Here is a 21,723-nt window from a genome sequence, read left to right on the forward strand (position 1 = left end):
CTTTGGCTTCCCAACATAAGAAACCCTAAAGAACCTATTTTAGAGAAAGGTGATCTTCAGTTCTGCATCAGGGCCCTTTAGAAGGAAGGTCTTATGCTGAGAATGCCAAACTGAGGCATCCAAAATCAGGAGGTGCTTTTGGAAATTTTAATACAAAACTTTGCCTGTAAAAAAAAGCATGTTTTATACTTTAACATTTAAATAACAATAAAAAGTTTAAACAGTAAATCATTAAGATCTGCTTCTGACAGTAAGATGACCAATACTGAAATAATACAACCCTATTTCTTGTGATTCTTTCCTTGGTACTCTTCTGAACTTAATCATTAGTGGACTGCAACAACCACTGACTTCAATGAGGAAAGATAACACCTTAAAGTTTGAACTGGTACCCAAAGAGAGATTGGTTGTATTGACTCAAGATAACAGTGAGAGAAAAAGAATTATAATGGGTTGTTCCAGCCAGAGAACTATGGTTATGTATAGAAAAGAAAGGAAACTGACACAAATGTGGGACAAGTTCTTCCAGCATTTTAGTGCCTTGTGTGATTAAGAGAAACCATGATGTTCATCTTTTCTGTCTGCCTGCAACTCCACTTGCACAGACCTGGAATTCCACAGGGGGACTGTGCATCCCGGTTATAAAGTGGTCAGGGCTGCCAAGGACAAAAGATGCTGAAAACACATCCATGGAAGCAACACAACACACCATCAAGATGGTTACGTGTCACATGATTAACTGCAATAGCTACTCTTCCTCTCAGAGGTTCATGTTATCAGCACTACTTTTATTGAAAAATGACAAAATTAACCAAACTCTGCTGCTTCATCAATCTTTTCCCATTGTTGTGGTTTAACCTCAGCCCGCAACTAGGACCCCAGTAGCCTCTCGCTCACCCTCCCCCACCCCTTAAGTGGGATGAGAGAGAATCGAAAGGGAGGAGAGAAACTCATCAGTTAAGAACAGTTTAATAACAAAAAAACCCCATCACCCTGCACCCCCCACCCCCAAACCACTACTCCTGCTACTACAACTACAACAACAACAACAACAACAACAACAACAACTACTACTACTACTACTACTACTATTACTACTACTACTACTACTACTACTACTACTACTACTACAACAATACGGGATACTCAGTGGAATTGCTCTCACTAAATGGAGACTAATACCCAGCCTGTCTTGTGACCAACAGCCAGTCCCAGAAGTGAGAACACTCAGGTCTCAAACAGCCGATCCCAGCAGGAGACCAAAGAGGCAAAAGGTGGAAAGGCCATTGGCCAACTGCAAAATGGCAGAATGGCAAAAGGCTGAACTAACACTCAACTCCTGAACAGAAGAAAATGGAACTGAACTCACCAACTAACTAGCTGAAGAGCCGGCTCTAGCTATAAATATATACAGAGTGTGATGCTAATGGCAGGGAATATTTCATTGCCCGGCCCGCATGTCAATCTAGGTGGTGTCCTGTCTGTGCCTTCCTCCTCGCTGCTATTCACCTGCAGCTGGAAAGTTGAAAAAGTCCTTGGACTCTTTGGCAACAGCCAAAATATCAGTGAGTTCTTATATTCTTTTCATACCAATTCCAAAACACAGCTAGCTACTGAAAATATTAACTCTGTCTCAGGCAAAGATACAGTATTATCACATTATTTTCACACTAAATCCAAAATAAAAAACCAAGCTAGCTACTAAAAAGTGAATTTTCTAACTGCATGAAGAGAATTAACTTGATTTCAGTTAAACTGGCTCATCCATCTCAATATCAGTAACTGTGGTAATGCTGTTGTGGACATTCAATAAATATTTCAGGTGTGAATGTAGTGTACTGGCAAAGGCTTAACTTAGATCTCAGCTTCTGTGTGCAGATACACAGCTGTGAAAGAACCTGGTGTGCTTCACAGCATCTACTCCCTGTGCAGCTGCTGCTTGGGAATGCTTCTTTAATTATGTGAGGGAAGAAAGATGACTGGACCTTTGGTAGGTACGAGAGCTACAAACCAGGGCAAGGCAAGAAACTCATACACTTCTGAGTGTGCACAAAGTCCCTTTGCCTGTGGAGAGACAAACTTAGTCGTGACCTGGATTTCTGCCGCCTTCAACAGTTAATTGGTCTGGACTAACAGCACCAGCACTGAGTATTCTTCATTATCAGAATGTGTTAAGATCCACACCTTGCTCCAAGATGATTTCTGACAAAAAGCTGACCATTTCCCAGAAAGTACCAAAACAAATAAAAGGCTGGTTGTATGAAAAGAGTTAATCACAATAGTAAAAAGTCCAACTAACCCTAGCTGCACCCCAAGCAGAAACAGAATAGACAGAATAACAAATACAATATTGATTGAAAAAAATATTAAGATTTAATTCCACCAAGCAAAATCTAGTGAAATTAATGCAAAATATTACAAATGACTCAAATTTTATTGCAAATATTTTAATACTGTTGTAAGTAAGAAAGAGAAGCTTGCGGAGCAGGATTAATATAACCAGAAAATTGCTTTCAAAGGACCTGCTCTTGCTCCCACAGATATCAACAGCATTTTACAGGCAGAATTCAAGGAAAACCAGGTTTGAGCCTTCAAATTGTTATTGTATTTTTACAAAAGTATGTTTCCCAAAAAAGCAATAAAGGACACAAAACAGTACATCCATTCTATGCCTTTTAGGTGTTTTCCTATGATGGATGTCTCTCCGACTTGCATTAGTCTTCATTATGTACATTTGTAAACATTTAAAATGAATTATCCCCTGGAATTAATAACAAACAATATAAAGTAAAACAGTATAGCCCAAGAAACAGTTTATTATTTAGGTTTTGAAGAAAGGCTGAGCTACACAGTTAGAAATACCATGCAAAATTGTCACTCCTTCTAAATTTAGGAAAATGTAGCCACCCTCAGTCAACAATTCTTGCTGTAAATGTACAAAAGGGGCCAGTATTACATTGGAATTTTCACTCTTCTTTGTTGCCTTTTTCAGAATAAAATCATGATAACATGCTATTAAAAATTATATAAGTAATTGTTTCTCATCTAATTAGTTAATAACTATATTATGTTTCTTATGTCTCAATATACTTTGGAATATTTCCTTAAGGATATTGCTTTATCAGATATCCTGGTTAAATAATTTTAAATTACATTATTACTGGAATTTCAGACTATGTCAGCTAAATTAATTTTTCATGACATCTTTTTATTTTAGTATTTTTCGAGATTAAAAGGTGAAAGCAATTTTGGCTTAACAGGTGAAACAGTCTCTCTCTTTGCTGAGATACGAGCAGTAAATTCACAAGATTAGAAAGACAAACAAAAATTGCAGTTAGCATCCCAGTCCTGGCAGAGATGAGAAAAATGTTTAAAATTATTAATATTCGAGCATACAGACCTACACAGCTGCATGCAGCAAAACATGAGCCTATGATCTAAACCCCCTAGCTTTTAAAAGGCTTGTTCGTATAAATATAAAATGGGAAAATCACTAAGTGCTTTACTATAACTTTAAATCTTTCAAAACATTATACCTAATGCCATCAGTAATAGGGCCAGTCACCTTTACACAGACACAAAGTAATTAGACATACTGTAATAACAGAGAATGCATTTCTGTCACAAACATAGCTACATGGTGATGGTGAATTTCAAATAATATATCTCCTTAAATTTGCATATATTAAAAATAAATGGTAAAAGTTATTTAGCCCAATCAGTACAGTTAGACTTGTAATTTTTAATTCCACACATATATTCTCAAAGAGATTATTTTATGCAGCCTATAAGAAAACTAAGTATCAGTAGCTGATTTACTGCTGCTTTTCAGATTAAGTAGAAAGTTTCTAGCCTTGATCATTTTAGAGACTATGAGGCTGACCATGATGGCCCTGCTCCAGCAAAGAGGCATAAGCACATGCTTAATAAAACCCCTGCATTCATTTCATTCCATTCCATCACATTTGGCAGATGGCACCTTCCACAACACATTTCTCCTTGTTCTCTGATAGAACAGGGGAGTACACCACCTACTGAAAAAACACGGGTCTCCCACACAAATCCTGATACCAGAGGGACTACATAAATATACTCACATGTTTTTCCAGATGAAACCACAGTGTACTTTGCAGGGTCATGCCATTAGACATAAAAATGTCCTTGTACCTTCCTGAACCTGAAAAGTAAGCCCCTGAACTACCTTGTACCATTCTTCAGCACCTGATTCCCGTAAAAATTTCTATTAATAACATCCTTTTTATTATTTAATAGATACTCCTTCACTTTCATTTGAAAATACTGTGTAAAGCAGCAAGTATGGAATGATTGCTGAACTGGCTGCAGTTTGATACTGTAACTCAGCAGTCTATATATAGAAAAACGATAAAGTGCTTTAGAATTGTTTCACATGAAAGGTGCAAATAAATACTGTCCCCTCTTTTGTGACCTCCCTAGAAACACATAGTCCTGGTGAGCCCACACTTAAAGAGTATCCCCAAATTGTTACAGCAATTTAATAATTGATTTATTATTAATTAATAACTGATTCCTTAAACTGGAGAATGCTTTTTTCTCCAGTATTTACTGAGGTTAGCGTCCCATGGCACCATAGCCAGCAGGCCTGCTGCTTGCCCTCCATTAGCTGTCTTGTGGGGTCCAAACACACTCATCTGGATGGGTAAAAAACGGTACAGCACTACTCTGGGAATATGCACAAAAACGGTCGCTTTAATGTGCAGAACTTGGGATTGTTAGTTCATTTCCTTCTGATTGCCATTTGCTGAAAAGATGAACTGTCAGCACAGCATGCAGTATTGTTTCTTTTTTGTTTGGTGTTTTTTTTTTTTTTTTTCAGGCTCAGAATTTTAGGCACTGAATACAGCACAGGTCTATCAGTGGTCAAAATTTTCCAGAATTTGGATTACACCATCGAAACAGCTCTGATGAATGTCTATATAATGCATGGTGCAGCACTGCAGTGCTTACAATCTCGTGTTCCCGAAAGCAGCTTCATGGGTTTTATGTATGAGAAACTGAAGCAGCAGTAAGTGAACAATGTGTGTCAACTTAAAAACTGAACCCCAGAAAGACTCAATGGATCATGTTTTGCTGTAGTTCACAGAACTCCCCTAAGAACAAGTAGTACTGCATATTTCAGCTGAGTAATATGTTATACATTAGGTGTAAATCCTATTCCCACCGAAATCAAGGCACAGCTTCCACTGAATTAAGTATGATCTGGATTTCACATTGTATTTGGAACCAAACTCAAGTACTTTGTCACGCATAGCAGAAGTGTCAAATAGCCTCACAGCATCCTTGATGCAGTCTATAACAACTCTGATAAAAACGCAACATCAAGCAAACATTTTGCCTTCTTCAAACTTTTTCTGTACATGTTGTGGTTCTCATGACTGCTCTCTTCTTTAAGTGTGACTATTACAGACTAAAAAGGGAAAAAGAAATAACAAAGAAAACAGAACACAATAAATCCTATTACCCAGTTGACTGAATAAATGTAGATTATCACCATGTCCATATCAAACCGCCATCCACGGCTATCGTCCTCGAAGTCCATGTAGTCCATCCTGTGAGCAGCATGTGGGAAATGCCTCCTTGTTACAGTATCTGAGCGTCTTTGAAAACCTGTTGAAAAAGGCACTAGGAGATAAAAAACTTTATAAAAGCAGTAAGAATGAGTTAAAGAAAAAAAAAAAAGAGAAAAGTTAACACTCCTGCCCCAGTTATTTACATAACAAACGGAAGCAGGAAATCTCACACCTCACTGCTAGGCTTCCTCACTTTGTTGGACAAGAAGCTCTCTGTGGATTTTATTTTGAAAGATTTAAAAAGTGACTCCGTCTTCCATGTCTGGAAGCATTCCATGTCATGGAAACATTTGACTGTTTGGATTTGGCACTCTCCATTACAGTAAAATAATGCTATCTGCTTATGTTACCCAGACCTCTCTTTTGGTGCCTTCTTCCACTGAATTTGCTTCAGTGATCTAGAAGTGAAAGGCTACATATACTGTAATAGATTAATCTATTGATCTATTAATCTCTGGATTCCCTAAATCTACTCATCTGAATTCTCCAGTAATCAAGACACATTTGTGTGCGTACACACATATTTCAACAGCACAAATGCATTTTAATTCCTGTTTCCAGTATTTGAATTTTTATTTTCAAAACACTCTTCTAAATACATTCTCCTTGCTTTAATACTATGTCTCCATGTGAAACATACCAGGTTAAATTTCAGTTTTAAAATTACTGTTTGTATGCTGATACTACCTTAAAAATATATAAACAGATGCAAACACAGCCTTTCAAGTGGAAGTTTCAAGTGGAAGTAAAGATCCTGTGACCCCAAGAATGGCCTTAGTGTGGGGTCCTGCCACAAGGTCCTTCCTCTTCATCCCTCCCCTGACTCCTCTGTGTAGTAAGAGAAGCACCAAAGGAGCACAGTTCTTGCAAATGTCAAGATGAGAGGTTAGAGATGTGTCTGTGCAACTGTGATAGACAGGTTGTGGCACAGGGAAAAGTCTGGGAGCTGCACTGCAAACACAGAAGATCTGTCCCATTCTGATGAAGGACAAGGAAGAAATGCAGTCGTAGTAGTCTGGATTTTCGTTCAGTTTTCAGGTAAATCTCAATCTTTATGACACATTCTTTGATTTTTGGAAAACAGGTCTTTGCTGAGCTGCCCAGGCTCTTATCCTCTGCACTGACATCACGTTTCTTGGAATCTCAAGGTGGGTATGAAGTGTCCCCTTCAGTGTACACCACTGCACACCAGTGTGCCTCAGCGTGCATTTCTCAGTTTTAATCTACTACTGTGCTGCTTCTTGTCCAGCTTAATTAAACCTTCCTGAAGTTCCTCAGTCTTCTGTTTTTGACTAGTATAAACAATTGTGTATAATTGGTTTTCACACACCAGTAATTTTCATTTTAACATTCACAGACCTTATTCAAGATAATTGAGAAATATATTTTTTAAAAGGGTCCTAATACAGAACTTTTCTAGAATTTCAATATTTTTCCTTTTCAGTGGTGGATATTGACTGTTTCTTTGTAATTTTTTTTCTGAATTAATATTTTGCCCAGAACTTTTACAGCACAATTGTTTTCATGCCTTCCAAAGAAAAATATTTTATTTCTTTGATATCCTTTTTAAGATAGTTTATCAGAGACCTTCTGACTCCAAAATATATAGGTAAACCCATTGTCCTGTTCATTTAATGACTGCTTTATTATTACTGAGATACAGAAATTCTTTCTTTGGAGAATCACTCTTGGTTAGACATCATGATATCACTGCATTTCATTTTATGGTTTACTTTAATGCAATTTGGATTAGTTTGTCACATACAGGTACTAGCTTTCTAGATCTGCATGCATCAGAATATCTCTAAAATTATTTATCTTATTTTGGAGATTATATGTGAAATCTTCATGCTAGTGATGATGTTTTATGATGGTTTTCAGTGACACCAGCTGGGCTAAGATTTGCCCCACAGCTAATTACGCTATACTGGCTCTAGGGAAAAAAAAAAACAAAAGTAAAAAAGTCCAAGGATTTACTTTTAAAGTGTCTTAGATTACAATACCACAAATTTTATGCAAGTGCATAAAACCTGATTAAAAAATCTGCTTAAAGGTGCCAAAGATCTCTTTAAAGTAGAATACAGACCTCCTTGTTTTTTATGTTATGCTTGAGATTATGTTAAAATCATGTTAATTTAACAGTATTTTTAATTAATGAAAAATAACATTAGTAATTTGGTAAAAAATTTCTAAAAAAATTTAGTCTTCTTTAAATACCTTTCTGCCAAAATGCTAATTTAAAAACTTACCTCAATTTTAAACCTGCATTTTTCTTAATTTATTTTCTAACTATTTTTAAACATTATTGTCAAATAGATTTATGTTATGTTCTACTTTTTAAATTTAATTTGCAGATGCCATTAGATTTTACCACTAATGCTATATCATTCACTTTGCCTTTTTACACATTTATTTTAGTGTGCATTATCCTCTCTGGAGGGTCTTAGTCAAGACTGTAACTTGTGTTTTATTTTTGTTTATTTCTATACTTAAATACAAAACAAAATGCTAAAAGCTGGTTTTGGATCAATAAGGGTAAGCAGGGAACCATGCAAACATGTAGCTACATCAGTTTTGACTTGGTAGCCCTATACACCAAGTGTAATCCCTGTGGCTTCCCTGAGCATGAGTAAAGCTATTGAAAGTTGATAGCCAGTTATATGGAATAGATTTCAATTCTATTGCTGAAATAGTCTCTTTTTTACTGTGGCAGAATGCAAACCCCCCTCTCTCCCCCTCCCTCCTTCAGTATGGAAGGAGTAGGCACATCTCCCTCTCTCTCTGCTACTTGAGGCTAACAGCTGCTTTTGTTGGGCCCCAGAGCACCCTGGCCAGGGCCCTTAGGAGAAGGGAGTGCCGAGGCGCCAGTGAGCCGCTGGGCGCCTGCGGCCAGTGTGGGGGATGTTTGGAGGCTTCAGGGCCACCCACAGCCAGTGTGGGGGTGCAGAGAAGCTTCTGGAATGCCTACAGTCAGATCTGATCAGCCAGTATAAAAACGGGACTCTTGTCGAGACTCCGCCCATTGTCGCGGGTCTCTCGGAGGACGAGCAAGACGCTGCCACCGAGAGCCCCCCTCCCCGGGATGGAGACTGCGCTTGCCTTGCTGCCACGGGTGTGAGTAAAACTTCTCGCAGGATTGCGAGTATATTTATACTTTCCGTGCACATATGCACGTGTAACTTTCCGTGCTCAATATGAGCATGTGTAAAATTAATCCTCGCATAATCGTGGGTGTATTTTCCTTCTGTGTACATTTGCACGTGTACTTTCCGTGCACATTTGCACGCGTGACTTTCCATGCTCAATACGAGCATGTGTATAAATGATTTCCTCACACAATCGCGAGTGTATTTTCCTCCCGTGCTTCCACATAAGCACGTGTAATATTCCGTGCACATTTGCACATGTAAGTAAAATAACCCTCGCAGGATTGTGAGTGTATTATAAATCTACCCTTGCAGAATCACGAGTGTACACTTCCCGTACTCGCTACGAGTACGTGTATCTCTCTAAAATAATCCCACACTGTGTTCAGGCAAGTGTGTACTTCTCCGGGGCTCAGGGACGGCTCCGGCATTGTTTTGGGTGAAGCCACGTGCATGCACACTGTGGACCACCTGTTGTATTAGTTGCTGCCCCTTAATAACTTTCCTCAACTGATATCCGAACCTGTATTTAAGTCACTTTTGGAGTGCTAAAACCCTGTTTCTCCCCGGTTTAATAAAAGTTGTTTTGGACCCTATTGTCCCTTAAACTAACCTCGGGGTGCCTCCGTGACATTTACCATCCATAAATTGATTAACCTTCAGCTGAAAATGTCAATAGTACAACTGTTTTGTAAATGGAGTTCTAGGACTTAACAGATGTTAACAAAGAAGAACTGTTTCTTTAGTGTATTATGAAATAAACTTGTGTAGAGTACTGAAACCAAGGATCAGATTTAGAAACCCTATATAATTATGGTTAGGGAACAGCCTGCCTTACCTTATTGAATTATTTGGCATACTGCTTCTTAATAGAACTTGTTTAGAAACTTCTTATATAGAACTCACTTAGCATAAGTAACTAAGTTTGCTTAAGCCACCAGCCGTGAACTTCTGAACTTTCTGCCTCGTTAAGCAAAAAGAGAGCCCAGAACTTGTTCACGGAAGAAAATAATGGAGCTTTTGATTGTCAGAAGGAGCTACATCCCTAGAGACAGGTAAAAGAATGGAACGGTGCGTCTAAAAGAAGATGAGAAACAGAAGAATGTTTAGGTTATTGCCAAGGACTTATTTTTCTCCCCAGCTGCAGATGCAAATTAGCAACTGAAGGACAGAATTGACTGACATCGAGTTGGGTTTGTCAAAGACAAAAAACTACGCACAAAGATAAGAAATAGGCCACCTGACAAAAATGAAGGGACCCAATGAAGAACAGGAGACCCCAGGCTCCAATTTTGCATTCGGCCCAAACTGATGCAGATGATTGGGAAGCTTAGATTGTATGGGTATAATTTCCCAGGGTTTTTTTGCTCAGGGTTCCCCTTCTGGAGGCACCCAGCTTGAGCTGCTCTCTATGCTGTGCCTTGCAAAGAAGTTATTTATTTAATAATACGTTCTGTAATTCATCCCGAGTCTCTGGTTGCGAATCACAGAGAAAAGAAGCTTCCTTAACATCATGCACAAAGGTTACTGCGGGCTCTGTGATCTATACTATGACTACTGTCTTCAATAAATTCTGACAGGAAAAATACCTTCATATCTCTGTCTCTACAGCTAGAGTGGAAATAAGCCATGTCTCTGTGTCTGGTTTTAGCCCCCTGAAGATAGAAACTGAGAGCTGTAGAGTTTCTCAGAAACTGTACAGCTACATGGAGTAGGGATTTGAATTATGAAGCAGAAGAACTGAGGGAGCTTCAAATCACTTCTACTGTATTCGCTCCTTTTTAAAAAATAAACTGTATCTTATTTGATGAGTATAGTCCCTAAATAATTTCTACACAGGCGTGTATTTGTTAAAACACAAATTTTACTTAACTTTTTGGTGCATGCCTCTATTGCTATACTCTGAACAAGAATTTCCTCTCAAATCACATGAATATGCATAGACAGTGCCAGCAGAGTCTGGCAGACTGTTAGTGGAAACCTGCTACTAGATAACAAAAACAATGTTCTGTGCAATTCACACTTTTGTACTCACCAAAGCATGCAAATCAGGATTTTCACCACAGCATCAATAGGCACATCTCTTGCATGTGTCCCTGCCAAAGTTTTTGCAACCTCTTTTTGAGGTACTAGAAATACTCAAATAAGACTACAAACTATTTAAAATGTTCTCCCCATTTTGTAAACTGACTGACCTCATTTTGCTATGACTAAAGGATATAAGATACGAGATGGCAAATTGCACTCTAAAAATGTGCCCAAATGAATAAGATGCAAGCTATAACAAACACTTACATTTTAAGTGTTCATGTAAAAATAAATTACCTAAGAACATTTATTCTCAATCAGATGTATCAAGATCATTTTGATTCAGTCTCCTCTTTCTGATTATGAGGTGCAGCAGTTAGATAGAGCTACTGAAAGACTATAGGAAAAAAGGCAAGTATAGACTGACACCTTCCCATATGTGCTCTTGCAGCAACCAGCACCTTAGGATGCCAGTGCTTTGGAAACTGTGCTCAGAACAATGTGTTAAAATGTCATTGATAGGACTTTCTTTCCCTATATGTGTCCCTGCATACTTCTGAACCAGATCTCGTATCGCCCCCACTTACTGCACTTTGTGTCCCTTGGTGGAATAGTCTTAGAGCAAATAAATTTATTTCCTTTCAGGTGAAACTAACCAGACATGAGCTCCAAGAACTCTGATGTGTTCCAGTAATATGCTCTGACCACTAATGGGCATCCAGCTCTTGGGATTGGAAGTAAGTTGCCACTGTTCTCTAAAATGCAAATGTGGATATCTGGCCCTCAGTGTCAATTGTTTTGCCCTATCTATTATGGCTGATATAATTGTGAATGTAATAATGCTTCTGAGAGACAATGAACAATCTTTCCTAAAACATCTTTATGCCACTCATAATTTTACAGACCTCTTGTATCTGTTTTCTGTAATATCCTTTCCAAAAGAAAAAGTTGTAAATTTTCTTTGTCTGGAAAAGCTTCCATAACTTGACCTTTCTGCATTATGCTTCACCCTGCTTCATCCTTCCTTGAGATGATGTAATCTAAAATTATATGCAAAACTGGAGATGTGGGATCACCACAAATCTAGACAATGACATAATGTTTTCCATTGTGTTATGACTCTATTAATTCCTGCATATCTTTTGACTATGGCTGTACATTGAATGTTTTCAGAAAGCAAATCACGGTATTACCAAGATCTCTTAAGTGGCAACAGCTAATTCACAGCCCATCATAGTGAATATTATTATGGAGATTGCATAGCCTCTGTGGGCAACTGCTCCACCATTTGACTGTCCTCACAGTGACAGAGTTTTTCTTATTTGCAGTTTGAACCTCTCATATCCATTATTACTCATCCTCCTGCCATGCACCACTGTGAACAGCTAATCTGTCCTCTTCGTAGTCTCCCTGTAGGCATGGTAAGGTCACCTGGAGATCCTCCTGAAAGCCAACCCATCTCCAGACTGAACAAGCCAGTTCCCTCAGCGTCTCCTCACAGGTCAGGTGTCCCAGGCCCCTGAGCATCTTGATGTCCCTCCACTAAACCTGCCCCAATTTACTCCCTTCTTTGTTATATTGGTGGGGATGGGCGCAAAATCGTAGTATTCTAAATGTGGTCTGCCGAGTAGCAGGGGATAAAAGCTTCCCTCACCTACTGCTGTTCATACATCCTGCTCCTGTTCATACAGCCCAGGATGCTGTTGGCTTGCTTTGCTGCCAGGGCATGCTGCCAGCCCATGCACAGCTTGCTCTCCATCAGCACACCCAGGCCCTTTCCAGAGAGCTGCTCCCAGGCTGTCAGTGCCCAACTGGGCTCACTGCCAGGTGCTCTTCCTTCCCAAGTGCAGGACTCAGCATTTGTCCTTGTTGAATTTCACAAGGTTCCTTTCAGCCCATTTCTCCAGCCTGTTTATGGCCCTCTGAATGGCAGCCCTGCCACTGAGCCTGTCAGCCTGTCCTCCAATTTGTTGTTCTCTTCAGACCTGATGACAGCTTGGAGAAATGGGACAAAATTTACCAGCATTCTGTACTTTTTTCAAGGATGCAATGATTTTATACTGCTTTTACAAATGAGATATCATCCTGAGCTTCCTGCATAAACACCAGCCTTCTCCCATTTGCACATCATATGGCATCATATTCTGGTTACACTAATATAATAGCTAAGTTGCAAGATTTACCAGTGATAATGCGCTATGAGTTCTGTATTTCCAACAAAGAAAAAGGCATATATTGCTAGAGAGGTTCATGAAACGATGGCACTTATCCTGCATGAATGCCTGCAAACGTGTCCCAAGCTCTAACTCAGTCTCAATCCCTCCACCAAATTCAAGTCCTCAAAGCATCTAGTTCCTTCTCCAAACCACAGCTACTCAATCCAATCACCATCCTTCTCAGATCCAGAGTTTTATTTTTTCTCCTCTTCTGGCATGAAAAACTTGAAGCTTCCTATGCTCCTGTCTCAAATATTTCAGCTCCACACACCTATAGCCTCAGAAGTCAGTCTCATTTTTCTTTTAGAGAGAGCCCTCAAATTCCAAACTCCTCTTGCCCCAGGATGCACACCAGAGCCTCCAGCTTTCCCATGCTAAAACTTCTACCATCACCTTTCAAGGTCTTTCTCACTGCAAAGTCCAATCATCTTCCCAATGCTCCCTCAGTATCCTGCTCCTACCCTTCTCTCACTTTGTCTCTGCTTTCTTTGAATATGTCTCTGTTCTTGCTCCTCTGATTTCACGCATGGGTTCCCACTGGCTGTCAACACCTTATAACCATGTGTGACTAAACTTACATGATGGCCCAAACATGTCTCCATTCCTTTTCCATCCCCAAAATCCAAGTCCTACTTTCTGCTAGCAGTTGGGCTTTAGAAAACCTGGATGGAAAATGTACTTAAGCTGAACATAATCCTATCTGAAAACATTTTTCTATTCACTGTGATGTCTGTCTTACTAGTTGAGGCTTTTTGCAGGGCTTTTGGTTTATATGTTAAAATCTGCAACAGTTTCAGAGGCATAAATTGTGTGTAAGCAGTTATTTGCACATGCATAAAATGTGATTTATTGAACTCAGTGTGCACGCAATGCAGAGTCCTGTATATGAGCAAATCAACAGTATACAGGCAATTTAGTGCGGAATAAACGGCAACTGCTTTTCAAAATGTCAAAGAACACTGTTAACAAAGAGTCTAGAAAAGCAACTGATTAGTGTGAAAATGTGAAAAAAATGTTTTCTGAAGCCCTTTATATGGGACATAAGATTTGATTGCATAAGGGGAATTCCATTTTATAAGGCAGAGTTGTTAGAAACCACTGCTCTCCACTGTTACAATCAGCTTTTTGTTTTGTGACTTGTATGTCATTTGACATACAAGAACATCACACTATGGACAAAACTATGCAGAAATCCCCAAATGTGGTAATGTCAATAACTGACATACATTTCATCTGTCGAAACAAAAAGCTTATAAAAACTTCAGTCCTACAGAATTGATGACCAGACAGATAATTATTTTTGCTCATTCATATTAACATAACTATTGGGACTTTAAGTATCATGTCTACTATCTTAAAACTTTATAAACCCTAGATGGTTCTGGTAAGAGAATATACACAAATGAACCCTAAATCACTTAGCAATTAAAAGAAGAAAAAAACCCCAAACAATACATATTCTATTCCTTTTATTCTGTAGCTGTTCTCTGACTTTTTCTACAAAAGTATGTAACCAATTGTTAATCATGGCAATTAACACCCCTCAGGCCTTCAGGACAGAGAGGAGGCAACTTCTCACTTTTTTTCCCTCAAATTTCATTCAATCAAAATTACAAATATTTACACTTAACAAAGAGATCTGACAGTTTTACTCTGGATAGGAAATGAAGATTATACTTCTTCCATTCAAAAATAGGTAACTGGATTTCACAGTATCACAGTATCACAGTATGTTTGGGATTGGAAGGGACCTCAAAAGATCATCTAGTCCAATCCCCCTGCTGGAGCAGGAACACCTAGGTGAGGTCGCACAGGAACATGTCCAGGCGGGTTTTGAATGTCTCCAGAGAAGGAGACTCCACCACTTCCCTGGGCAGCCTGTTCCAGTGCTCTGTCACCCTCACTGAGAAGAAGTTTCTTCTCAAATTTAAGTGGAACCTCTTGTGTTCCAGCTTGATCCCATTACCCCTTGTCCTATCATTGTTTGCCACCGAGAAGAGCCTGGCTCCATCCCCATGGCACTCACCCTTTATATATTTATAAACATTAATAAGGTCCCCCCTTAGTCTCCTCTTCTCCAAACTAAAGAGACCCAGCTCCCTCAGCCTTTCTTCATAAGGGAGGTGCTCCACCCCCTTAATCATCTTGGTTGCCCTACGCTGGACCCTCTCCAGCAGTTTCCTGTCCTTCTTGAACTGAGGGGCCCAGAACTGGACACAATATTCCAGATGTGGTCTCACCAGGGCAGAGTAGAGGGGAAGGAGGACCTCTCTCGATCTACTAACCACCCCCCTTCTAATACACCCCAGGATGCCATTGGCCTTCCTGGCCACAAGGGCACAGTGCTGGCTCATGGTCATCCTGTTGTCCAGTAAGGTTTATTTATAGTTCAAGTTTTCTACATGTTCCTTCCATTAATTTGAATTCCAAGACTTAAATATAGTGTATTTGCCACAAATTAACAATGATATTCTGAATATTAAGTAAATAACCACATAAAATTTCTGAAGGTAATTATCTCTTGCTATTTTATAGACTAATAATCCAGCTCTTACCAATTAAAACACAAACCATAAAGCTAGCTAGTATATCTTACCAAACAATCAGGTTATTGGAAAAGAGAACAAGCTTTAAAAATGAATGAAAAAATCCATAAAACCACACTAAAGTCACGCATACACATTTTACACTAAGCATTTTGCATAACTAACATTTTTGCTAATTTATTAAATATGAATGCTGATTAGCAGTTTTATGAGAAATATTCAATGACTACTGTGCCCAGTTCCTCTCATAAACTCAAAACAAAGCTAGAAGTCCTTGTGTTTTCTGTCTTGGGTTGTTTAATTCCCTGGAAGTAAATGAATCAAGAAGCAAGAGGACTGTGGGAGGGCAGAATGAGTTTAGAAAACACACTCTGTCCAAACATCTGTGATTATTCTATAATTATCAATACTCACAAATACAAGCTAATTGGCTAGTTTAAGTGTTGGGGTGCATGCTAAATCAGGAGTAATTGATCTCAGATCGCACAATGGAAAAGTCATTTGACTGTGGAAGCCCTGAAAGGAATTTTGATAGGCAGTATGCAATCACTTTTTTTTTTTAAGTAACCAAGTACACTATTTATTTGCTTTTTCTTTCTTCCCCTAAACTATAACACACTAAGTACCAAACAGGCAGGACATCACATAAAAGCTTTTTAAAATAATTTATAGCAAAACCTACTCTCCTATTCTAAAACCACTTTATTTCAAAATTCAATTAAGGGTGACGAAATAAAAATAATACAAAGATGAAAAAAAAATAGCATACAGTAACTGAAATGCATGTCTTTGTTTTTCTGGGTGCAAAGTAACTCTGTGAATAAATGAAACATTGGATTTGTTAGACTGCCCTCTCCTTCACCATACCTGTTCTGCCTGCACTCCATACCGTTCTGATGACCGATAGTAAGAAATGAAGCTGCATGGTCTCCCTGTGAAACCATGTCAAGGATCCAAAAGAACAGTTTGCACACATTCTAGATCATAAAATGTCTTCCTTTAATTTTAAAGGTAAGTTTGTTGCATGTATATTGATGTCATGCATATAGTTATGGTAATTTTCATATATTTGCCCTTAAGATGGGAGTTTGTAATCACTTTTGTTCTCAATTGCATGTAGTTAAACTGTATCTTAACAGTGAATTTAACTTGTGGTCAGCTTCTCTCCTTGCCGTAACAGTGCAGACAACGAATCTCAAACAGCAACCTTCAGTATTTAATTTTCCATGGTGTGTGTACCACTAATCTATATGAAAAAAATATTTTTAAAAGTATTCAGAATATTGTAACTCTATGAATTGTCTTATTAATTTTTTATCTATTTTCCATCTGTCTTCCACTATCTCTTCATTAAATCTCTTGGTCATCATGGTCTTGAACTCTCCTCATCATCACCTTCTTCTGTTGTTCCTACTTTTTATCACTGATCATTTCTAAAAATCATGTCGCAAGTTTATGTTTTCTTTATGTTTATTATCTTCCCAGCTGATCAAATACTATATTTCAGCTGTCAGCAACTTTTGCTAAATTATCATAACAAGAGCCTTCCTCTGTTTGTATCCTACTGCTGTAATGGCATCACATCTCTCTATTTTCATTCTTCCCTAGAACTCCTCCCTAAAAGTCCTTCCTAACTACTTATATTCTTTCAGGCTCCATTTGTTCAGAGTGCTACCATACAAATTATGTAGAGGCAAAAGCTATTGACAATTAGAGGTAGGCTTAATATAATACGTCAAGATGACTGAATAAGTATAAAATAGCTTTAAAAAGGATGGAATACTGATGCTTGTCTCTAGTGTGTATGCTACTTGACAAATTGCTCAATTCTTTTTCAATTCTTATTTCCTGACTTGCATGATTGCTATATTTTGTTAAAAACCTATTAATGTAATACTAAAGATCCTTTAACAAAAACTTTACAGAGTATTGTCATATACTGCTGTCCATGAGTCTTTCAGTGCTTAAGGCATTAATGTAATGCAAATACTTTCTTAAAAATAAATTAATGGATTGGCTCTACTTGTCTTAAGACATGGTCAGTCTGACAGCACAGGTCAGAGGGAATACACAAGATGGGCATGTCAGGGCCTAACCACATCCCTCTGTAAGACAAAGCTGTGTACACAAAGTATTATTTAGTTTATTTGCCAACCTAACTGTTTGGCCACATGCCTCCCATAATTCCTGCAGAGAAACTGGTAAATGACCTATCTTGGGGCCATGTCATTGTCTTTGAACACATTCATATTCAGCTTTAGCTTAAGTCAACCCAAAAAATTCTGACTTCCCATCTAGGCAAACAAAAGAAATATTAATTCCTCCAGAGAATGAAAAATACAAAGCACAAGACTGTATCTTGAGAAAGCTGGCATAGTTTTTCTGAACTTAAAGTCTTCTGATGCCGACAATATTTAACCACTTTTTAGGAAGCTGAACAATGTTCTACGGAAAGAGCTGTCTGGCAAAGCCTTCATACATGTTCAACAGAAAATTTAAAAAAAATTTAAGAAAGAAAAGTTGCCCAAAATATTATCAAGAAAGAAGCTATTTACAATTAAAAAATATGTTTACAAACTGTTAAAAAAAATCCTTCCTTTAATCCATCATTATAAGTGTAATGATGGTTATCTCGGACTTCTTCTGACATAATTTCAAACATCCATGTTTATCTACTCAGCTAAGATATCTCTGAGATAACCTCACTTTATTCTGCTGCTTGTTCATCTCTTGCGTCTTTGAGAAGGTATGCTTAATCTGGCTCTGATATAATGAAAATATGATCACCTTTTTGTGCTTATTATTCTTACCTGTCAACTTGAGTGCTATTCTCTTTCCTCTTTTGTCCTTCATCAAACTCAAATTTCAGCTTTTGTTTTCACTTTTAGGGGTCTCTAAAACTCTGCCTTGCCCCAAAAATGCCACCTCACTTTTTATAATTACTCTATGCAAGTACCATATTCCTCCAGAAATCTTAGCAATTTTCTACACAGTAAGTGCTCCAAGACCAAACTGAACTGTGTTCATGTCCAAATTTTGGAATGGTGTGGATCTATTTGTGTCACTGGTGCAGATACATGAAACAGAAAGCAAGGTATGTGCTCATCCTACCTTCTTCTCTGTTAACTCATTGATAGTGATGAAGAGATGTGGTATCTCTACAACCCATTCTCAGCCAAAAATTCTTTGTTATTCTTACAGTAAATGGAATTTTTATGAGGCATCCAATCAAAGGAGTGAACACCAGGCAAACTTAACTTGCAAGTAAGACATGTTTACACCAGCAGAGTTGAGACTTTTTAGGAGATACTTGAGTACAAACTACTCTCCCATGCACTATATTTCATTGCCAACCAGACTGGGGGAGTGTGTTGGGGAAGCATGTCTGACATAACCTTTGCTAAACTTAATTAGTTCACAGCTAATTAGGAATATAACCAATTTTACTGGTCATTGCTAAGTGGCCACAATATTTTTGCCATTCTACTTGGCATAGCTGGCAAGCATAATTCCCCATTCCACTAAAATGCATAGAAATATACTCGCTAATTCCTGCCAGTGATGGAGACAGAAGGCATCCTTGCTTCCTTTTGTCCACTGAGTCCCACCACAACTTGAACTAGTCTCAGCAGAATCTTACACAAACTTGAAAAACAAAGACGAAGACATATTTTATGCTCTCAACAGATTCTGTGAAGAAAGACTACCACTTCGAAAAGCTAGTAATGCAAAATTTACCTATGGTGGTTTAACTAGGATCATGTATTGTTCTCATTTGTCTTCAGAGAGCAAATAATAAATACGTGACCTTATTTGATAAATACATAAAATCCTTTGATGATGCCTAAGTTAAAATTGTAACTGAAGACATAATTGTCATAAAATTGTAGGATATTTTATAAGAACAGGCATACTAAGAGTAGACTAGAGGTCCTTCTATCGTATCATTCTTTATCTGACAAGGTCAAACAATGAGGAATTGGTGAATAGTGAGGAAAGAAGGTAAGAACAGGGAAATTGCAATGCTTTCCTCTTATTCTCTCTCAGCTCCCAGGGACTTGCAGATCAAAGATCTTCACATGCAAATACAGTTTCTTTGAGCTTAATACCCTTTACTGCATTTTTTTTTCCAAGAATCTGCTATTATTTGAACCCATGGTCTGGGGTAATGATAATTCTATTTGATGTCCTCTAGTTGTTTTATTCTGAGACACTGAATAATAGCAGCCCATTCAATTCTGTCATGCCTCTCATGATTTTAATTACCTCTATCATTCTCCCTCTTCAGTCATCTCTTGTTTTGGCTGAAGCATTCTAGTCCATTTACATATTCCTCATCAGGAAGCAATTTAAAACTGACATTCTTATTTATCTTCTCTGTATCCTTCCAGTTTACTACTTCCTTTTGCAATGAAAGGAAAACAATGTAAATGTTGCTGAAAATTACTCAGTATCATAAGAGTCTTCTGCCACTGCTTGCACTTGGCTTTTATTTTTATTATCCTGAATATTTCAGTACTGTAAGCAAATGTTATCACCTCCATTTCCAGTAATAGACATGCTGGATAGTACAAACTGTACCACATACCCATCTAGGACCAGACAGCTAATGTCCCTCCAGTGACAAAAATGAATCATTTATTTTTATCCTTTGGTATCTTTTAACCAGCTATTGATGGATGAGAGGCCTTTCTTGTCCTGAACTCACCTAGTTTTTTTTGAGCATTTTCAGAAAAGAACTTTCTTAAAAGACTTGGAATTTTTAAGCTTCTGAATGCCAAGCATGATACGTTTAATTCCCCTACACATTCATTTGGTTCCCTCCAGTACAGCTGTGGGACCATGGCTGTGTAAGAGGTCTAAAATGTTCTTGGTTTGTCTTACTGGCCAATATGAACACTTGGTTCCCTATGCAGAACTGAAGGTGCCAATCTTAGATCCATTCAGGGACATGTCAAGAAATATATGGGGAAAGGCTACAGTAAGCCTTTTTGCCATGGCCATTCTATCACAATCCTTGTGGTTGCATAATTATAGCTATCAATATCCCTGGTACAGCAGTCTTATAAAATCATAGTTAAGTGGAAATAAGCAATCCTGATGACACATGCAGATTAGCTAGAACCAGCAGAGATGACTGAGAAGCCATAATTTCTGACAGGTATACCACTGTCCTACACAGGCTAGCTCTGGATGCAGTTTTCAGTACCAGGAAAAGGCTATGAAATACCTTGTCCAATGGGACTGTGTCTCTGAAGAAGTCTCTAAAGAACAGCCTCTGCAAAACAGCTTAAAAGATAAACACTGCTATCAATACTTACATGATGGTTTGTACTAACGCTGTTGCGAAACAGGGACAGAAAGTAGCAGTGCTAACAGGGCTGAAGCTTTAGACATTTCTGTGGCACTGATGTTTGTATCTTAAATTTCCACCTGCATTTCGTTTTGTTTTTCTTTCAGACTCACTTCTGCTTGGTGAGGTGTAGAAGAGAAGGCTTGAAGGCCAGCCCAAGCACAGCTGCTCTGTGGGATCCACATGGGACCTTGGAATCACAAAATCATTCTTGTGTTTCTTACCAGTGACGTGTTTGAACTGAAAGGACTTGTGGGCAAGGAAAATGAGTGCTAGTGTTAGGGTCCAAGTGCCGACAAATCAGCAAAATGACACAGTTGCCACCAGTGCAGCTGACCTAAGACACAATCAACCAGCAGTGCTTGGATTCTGTGTTTTCCGTCTTGGTGTACTGTAGGCATAACAGATGCTCAAAGACAACACTTTCAGTAATGTGTGTGTCTCCCTGAGACAGAAAATTCACTTACTGTGAAGACTTCAGACTGTAAAAGCATCTTGTGAGAAATGCATGTGTGCAAATTAGCTTTTTGTGATTCAACAAGCTATACTGAAGAGTCTGCTGAACCCTGGCTAAAAAAAAGAAAACCTTCTGGAGATGAAGCATTGCATGGTCTCACAACTGCAGTCTTGAGTAGTCTGACAAAGGAATAAACAACTTAAAACAAATAAATGAGGAAGTAAGGAAATTAACTGCAAGAAAAATGGAATAGTATGACTTGGGAAAAACAGCTCAATATAAGGGTTATTCTGAGAGACATCTTATACTCCAGCATTTCTCTTTACAGCTAAAATCAATGCTGCACCTTCTATTTTCAGTAACACCTA

At 38.3% G+C, this 21,723-nt stretch overlaps 1 protein-coding gene across 1 annotated transcript in view; it reads right to left on the bottom strand.

The window, feature by feature from the left end:
* Positions 1-2,431: 2,431 nt before the first annotated feature.
* Positions 2,432-21,723, bottom strand: part of RNF180 (ring finger protein 180) — an 83,826-nt gene continuing 64,534 nt past the window's right edge. Inside the window, exon 7 of the mRNA XM_082075192.1 lies at positions 2,432-5,646. Coding sequence (XP_081931318.1) covers positions 5,447-5,646 — 200 coding nt within the window. The 3' untranslated portion in view covers positions 2,432-5,446. The remainder of the gene's footprint in view (positions 5,647-21,723) is intronic.

Source organism: Streptopelia decaocto, assembly GCF_964273445.1.
Source record: "Streptopelia decaocto genome assembly, chromosome: Z".
Taxonomy (NCBI): Eukaryota; Metazoa; Chordata; class Aves; order Columbiformes; family Columbidae; genus Streptopelia; species Streptopelia decaocto.